The 6,880-nt window shown below is 31.6% G+C and overlaps 1 protein-coding gene across 1 annotated transcript; it reads right to left on the bottom strand.

Moving 5' to 3' along the window:
- Positions 1 to 1,004: 1,004 nt before the first annotated feature.
- LOC106773752 (probable envelope ADP,ATP carrier protein, chloroplastic) lies at positions 1,005 to 5,413 on the bottom strand. Its single transcript, XM_014660497.2, has 10 exons — positions 4,953 to 5,413; positions 4,802 to 4,858; positions 3,504 to 3,566; positions 3,333 to 3,389; positions 3,165 to 3,248; positions 2,938 to 3,006; positions 2,752 to 2,864; positions 2,490 to 2,659; positions 1,444 to 1,522; positions 1,005 to 1,292 (listed from the first exon to the last, which is right to left on the bottom strand). The coding sequence occupies exons 1-10, from the start codon at positions 5,286 to 5,288 to the stop codon at positions 1,187 to 1,189; spliced, it is 1,134 nt and encodes a 377-aa protein (XP_014515983.1). The 5' UTR covers positions 5,289 to 5,413; the 3' UTR covers positions 1,005 to 1,186.
- Positions 5,414 to 6,880: the final 1,467 nt, after the last annotated feature.

Raw genomic sequence — 6,880 nt, 5'->3', positions numbered from 1 at the left:
AATTTTAATTTTAATTTGACAGTTATCTTAATTTGATTTTGTTAAATATTTGCAGAAATCACCATAATTTTATTTCTTTTATAGATTTTGATGAACATAAGGAGTCATATGAGAAAATTGAAGAAAATAGAGGAATTCTAAGTAAATTCTTTATATTTATTATGAGAAACTAAATATCCTAAGTGTTAAAGTGAGATGTAGAACTTTGGAATTCTCGAATTTAGTACTATTTTCTTTATGAATGTTTACTTTTAATTAGATGTTTGTGAATTGGTTTATGTTTATTGTTGGATGAACTGATCACTCATCTTATTTTACTTGCTTTAGATTGAGTACAAACTAATTTCAAGTTGTGTTCTAATCAATTCTCCTATGACTTTTAGATGCTAAGAACAAATCTAAGTCTATAGTTTGCAAGAGTTCTGATCTTAATACAATTGATCTTTTCAAACAGTCACTGAGAAATCATATTAAAGTTTAGTAATCTTAAACTTTAGTTGTCAAGAATGAACCTAAAGTTATATTTAAAGACAACTCCCAAGGTATGATCTCTTGCAGCTCCATATTTAATAAGAGAACCATTAGAAGAGAGTGACAAAGTAATAAAGTCCAGCTTCAACATGTTTTCATCATCTCGAAGCCAATCATTTTCAAATCTAGACTCTTTTACAGCATATTTTGCTTTGTTTTAATAGATAAACTCTGTTTTACAATTTATGCCATCCATTTACGATTTTATTCACTATCAAACTAATTAAAACATTGTATTTTCTACCAAATTCATGTGAATGCAACACTTGTTATACTATACACTATCGAGGATACTTCTGATATATTTGGTTCCTGCGTGGGCGAACCAACCATATACACTCATAAATGTTGAAAATTTGGCATCAAAACAAAAAAGCAATTCCCGCAAATTCTAATTGCTGAAACATTGATCTTGAAAATTTTGCCAGGAAAAGAAGAATTTGGATTTTCTACTGTATTTTTTATACAGTTTCTGTTGTGCCTTTAAAATATACTGATGTACCCTTATTTTGATATTTTAAAATATATTAAAAACTTTTTAATATATCAATATCAGTAGAGTATTTTGAAAACCTAACAGAAAAACACTAAAAAACAAGGAGAGAATGTGAACTGAGAAAAGAATGGGTACAACAATATGAATCATTGTCATTTACTATTGAGGTTTCTTTTTGTTGCGGTTTTCCTCGGTAATTGTTTGAAACTCTTTCTCACTGGCTGCAATTAGGCGTTTAACAATGTCATATGTAGTAAGCCTGATGCTGCAGACATAAACATGGACTGGATCAGGTCAATAATCATAACAATGTGCTTGATATGTCACAAGAATGAAATTAAAGATTCAGCAGAAGGAATTTCAAGAGGCGCATTGTGAAGATTGAAAACTTATTAGAAATAGAAGATCCCAAGTACCTGCTATTTGGTAGGTTTTTCAAAGCATTTGGCACAAATCCCCGATACAAACCAATAACTCCATCCCTTTCCACAATACCTGCATCAATGAAGTAATGACTTTAATAACAGTATAAAACTACTAAAGCATTAAAACTGCAAAAATCCCCATCATTTAAATAAATTCTCATAAATCAAACCACCCTGGAGTATATAATTTGTATTTTTTATCTTTCTTCTTTCCCACACCATTGACCAGCCATCTATCACAGAAAGAACTTTCTGTATAGACACATATATACAAGGTAGCCAATGCATTTGTTAATGCCATGGCTAAAAGAGGAATGTCTTGTGAAACTAATTCTAGGATTAGGATTCTGGATATCTCGACTTTGCTGTTTAGTAGATAAGTTTTCTTGTATGGCCTTGCAGCCATGGTTGATAAAAACAAAGACAAAAATAGTCTATTCAGTAAGACAAGTATTGTTATATTTCGATTTAGTATAATAAGAGAACAAATTACAATTTTAGTCAAAAACTTGAGTTCTATTAATTTTGTTTGAACTCCTCTAATGACTAAGGTAATTGAACATGTGTTTGATGTTTAGTAATTACCACAAATGTTTATTAAAGAATAAATTAACGTTAATATCCAATTAATGTTGAAGAAACATTTGTTTTTAGTTTCTAAATTTAAAATCCTTTATAGTTTCTTTAATATTGATTGCATATTAATGTTAATTTTCTCTTTAATAACACAGTGACAATTATTAAAGACCAAACACATATTCAATTCCCTTAATAAGACTGTAATTTTTTGTTTTATTGTACTAAATATTTTCAGCAACTTTCCTATGTTGTTAGAATGAATTTGCCTAACTAAAGATGGCATGTAATCCACGCATGAGGTAATGATAATACTGAAGAAGACTTATGTTATGCATAACAATGGTGATTATTTCGATGCTGATAAGAAAAACTCATAAATATGGTTATTATAGTTATATATCTGTCATGTGAGTGACTATAGCATGCTGATGCTAAAAGGTAAATCGAGAAGTCCTAACCTGAAATGGCATCTAATACAGACTTATAAGGTGTACCCTTCAATTGCATTTGTCTTCGCACTGTGTCCAAAGGATAGCATGTGAGTGTGGCAAGAGATGATGAAATAACAGCAGTGAGTAAAGAAGTTTCAGTTCTCTTCTGATATTTCTCTGGCAATGACTTCTTTAATCTATTTTCCATTGAAGGTCACAATAATTCAATGTCAATGTCTTTCCAATATCCAATGTTCTTAAAAGACAAAAAGATCACTAATGAACTCACAAATCAAAAACACAGAAATTCACTGCAATATATGGAGCAATTCCAATGAGAGAAGGCCCAAGGCCATAGTAAAAAGATGCAAATCCTTCCTCTCTTAGCATGCCCAAGGCAACCTAGAAAAACCACAATATGCTTCATTTACAGAGGAACATCTTGTGAAAATATTTCACAGACAAGTTTATATACCTCTGACATTGTTCGATAACCAGGTTCAACAGCTAATCGTAATCTTAGGACATCTAACGGGTAAGTGATCTACATACAAAAATATACAACGTTAGATACATACATTGAAAATTAAAAAGTCGCTCATAAGTGTTTAACACAAGGTTTAATCCCTTGGATGAAACAAAATAACATTACAAAAGCAGTTGCATATCATACAAGGTTGGGCATCATAATGAATTACTCACAAAAGTTGATGTCATGCCAGCAAAAGCACCTGCTGCAAGTCTTCCCACAACAGAGAGCTCACCATCCTTTCCCTTGAATATTTTCTATGAATCAAAAAGGTATAACTTAGACATCAACATGCAATAATGGGGTTATAAGAAATTCATGAAAGATAATTAACAGTTAACCTTGTAAATTTCATAAGCAAAAAGCTGGACAGCACTGTAAGGTATAACTCGAATCACCTGGAACATTAGAAGTAGAGACACTAAAACAAATGAAAAGACTAGCTAACAGAATAAGAAGATATACATACCGAAATACTAATTACCGATAAATTCGTTCCTAATTATAAAGACCTGGGGGAGATTGCCCTTCCAATAACCTCTAATGCCTTCTTCCTTCCCTATCACAGTCATAGCCTGTAAATCATGAAAATGTAAGCCCCAACAAAAATTTCACTGATATTATTTCAAATCATTCACGAGAGAGTGCAATGCATCTAATAAGGACAACAACATGATTATCAGGGAAAGACTACTAAAATATGCTTTTAGTAAGTGACATATATTCTGAATCAGAAAAAGTGATTAATCGTAGGGATTCAACAAAGCTATACAATGACCGCAACTGCATAACACAATACTCAGCCTTATAACCAAGCATGGGACCAGCTCATGCAAAGTTTAGCAACTGAGCATTACACAGGAAGGTAATTAATTAGAAACTTAAGAAGTCCTTCTATCAATTAGTTGGAAGCCATCACACAGACACAATTTGAACATTTCCTTTATAATAAAACAGCTACATTTGAAAATTATAGAGTTTCAATGGAAAAGGAGAGAAGAAGACACTGAACAATTTGAAATCTACTAATAACATTCTGTTCATATTTTACTGAGCTCAAGTAATTTTGTAGTATCATAACCAAAAGCCTATTCCATAAGATTTTTAAAACAATATAAGAATCCTAAAATATTCCAATATCTACAATCATCATGCTTTCAAGAGGAAACAACCTAAACAAACACCACAAGTTACCAAACAATTAACTAAAACAAACAACTAGATCTCATTAAGCATTTACAAAAGCACCAATTATAAAATTACACCGTCACTTTTCAGTGATGGACTTCCACTAGTTGATAACAACACATAAAATATTTTATCAACAGTGGCCAAAGAATAAGCCAGCTACTCCACGTTTTGTTTCTCTCAGAATAATTTTCTCACAACTTTGCTTCCCGTTTTCAAATTTGCTTTAGAAAATCTTTTCACGGTTGTGTTTCTACTAATAAAATAATCCCCGAAGGAGAAATGACCCCATTCTCCAAATGTGACATGATACCAAAACTCATTAACAAGAGAAACACTAATATAAAATTAGAACAAGGATTCATGGTGAACCAAACATGTAATTTTAAATTATATCACAAATTCATGCGCCTCATAAAATTCAACTAATAGTGACATAAATTGATACTAGTATGTGTTTGTATATATAAGTACATACGTGTGTGTGTATATATATATATATATATATATATATATATATATATATATATATATATATATGTGTGTGTGTGTGTGTGTGTGTGTGTGTGTGTGTGTGTAAACAGAACCAAACATGGAAAAAGAAGTTCCGATTACTCAATACCTCAATGAAACCAATCGCTCTCTTGACACTTTCTTGTCCAACTCGCACGCCGTGAGTCTGCAAAATGCGCAATGTTGAATTGAACGAACTTTCAGACACTAACTTATACGCGAAAACGGCGATAGAAGAAAAAAACGAAACGAATGCGAACCTGCATGAGAAGCTTGATGCGGTCCAGGGGGGCGGTGACGGATTTCGCGGCGGCGCCGGCGATAGCGCCAGCGAGGAACAGAGCGGCGTCTCTAGGCACCAATGCCCCCATCGCGAGCGGGTGCTGCAGAAGCTGAGCCGCAGTCGGCGAGAATTCCTTGTCGAATTTCCTTTCTGCCACTGACACGCTCGCGAAATTACAGCGTGTGCCACTGCCGGGTGCGAGGCGGAGAACGACGACGCCGTCTCGGAGTGGAGTAACGACGTCGTTGCGGGAGGATTTGAGGTCCGGGATTTTGCGCCACGTCAGCGTGGCTCTCCCCTCGGATTCTACCATGTCGGGAATTTGAAACGTTGTCTAGTGTCGGGAATGAGAGATGCAACCAGGATAAGTTCGTTTGGTGCGAAGAGAGAGAAAAGTTGGAGCCAATTTAAAGTATGAATGAATGAAAGAAGAAAGATGGAAGCATACTCGTTTTCTCTGTTGTTTTCCATTTTCGTGTTTTTTAACGAGGAAAAAACTTTTAATTAATACTAATTTTTATTTTCTTTTAAGACATACAATTTTTTTCGTACTTTATTTGTATTGTTATTGAGAATGGAATTATACAGAAAACGAGATGATATGTTTTTGTTTGGATTAAGGAAACTAGGATTGATATTCAAATTGAAAGATGATTTATGGATATTAAAAAGGTGTATCGACACTTAATATACACTTATAAATAGAGTAAAAATGATAAATTTATAAGTTATATGATGTGACGAGATTAGAAAAAAATATATACATATATATATATATATATATATATATATATATATATATATATATATATATATATATATAATAAGTGTAAATAAAATGAAACTGTATAACTATTATTGCTCAATCAAATTAGACAAGAGATGAAAGTTTGTCTTGGATTTAATTTAGTTGAGGTTATTGAAGAAAAAAGTAATTTAGTATAAAATATTATCGATTTAGTTTAAAAACAAGAAATATAAATTAAAATTAAAAAATAATTAATTATAAAGTAAATATTTTATAAAATTGAAAATAATAATGTTAAAAGTTTATAATTTAATATATTTAAATCTAATTGTAAGTTATGTAAATAAAACTTACCTACAAAAGTAAAAAATTAAATTAATAAAAGAATTTCAAATGAAAAAAATCGGAGTGAGGATTAAATTAGAAAGAAAATTTAATAGATACAAGTACAACTAGTTTGACTTTTTATCTCACAACACTACTTTTTTTATTCATTACTTAACAATTTATATTCATAAAGTTTTATTTCTATTTTTTAAAATTAGGAAAATTTATGACGGATAACTAAAAGGTTTAATCATTCACAAGGTCCTTCTTTGAGGTAAAAATCTTAAATAGGTCTTTTAGTTTTTTTTTTCCTTTTAATTAGATCTTTATATTTTTAAAGTTGTTCCAATTAGATCCCTACTATTAAATTAGGCCAATAGCATTAGTGTTACGTTCATGTGACATGCTAATGTTGATGTTTTAAATGATGTAGCTTACATATTGTGTTAGTTACGTGGATTTAAGTTGTTTTGAAATAAAAAAGTTGAGAAAACTTCGTACAATGAATAATTTATGAATCTCTAATTGCTTCAATCCCTAATAAAAGGGGAATGTAGATGTTTTTCGTTGTGCTTGTTCGAAGGTGTTCGTTGTTCCTGAATCCCTAATAAAATGGCATTTGATATTGGTTGTTAGGTTGTTCATTTGTTGAGAAAGTGTTGATCTTCATTGATGTAGTTATTCGATGTTTTTGATGGATGTTGGTTGATGTAGTTGTTCGTTCCTTTTCAGCGTTGTGGTTGAAGTAATATAAGTTTGAAGATGGCTCATTCAAGTTCGTCTTCCACATGTAATGAGTGGTGGAAGCAAAACGCTAAACTCGTTTGTGG

The sequence above is a fragment of the Vigna radiata genome, chromosome 9 (genome assembly GCF_000741045.1).
Source record: "Vigna radiata var. radiata cultivar VC1973A chromosome 9, Vradiata_ver6, whole genome shotgun sequence".
Classification (NCBI taxonomy): domain Eukaryota; kingdom Viridiplantae; phylum Streptophyta; class Magnoliopsida; order Fabales; family Fabaceae; genus Vigna; species Vigna radiata.
This window is presented reverse-complemented; position numbering and strand designations above follow the sequence as displayed.

Coding starts and splice junctions, on each gene's coding strand:
- LOC106773752 (XM_014660497.2), bottom strand. CDS start 5,288: ATGGTAGAATCCGAGGGGAGAGCCACGCTGACGTGGCGCAAAATCCCG. Junction 3,390..3,503: donor GGAAGGGCAATCTCCCCCAG/GTCTTTATAATT, acceptor CTAATGTTCCAG/GTGATTCGAGTTATACCTTA. Junction 2,865..2,937: donor GTTATCGAACAATGTCAGAG/GTATATAAACTT, acceptor TGGTTTTTCTAG/GTTGCCTTGGGCATGCTAAG.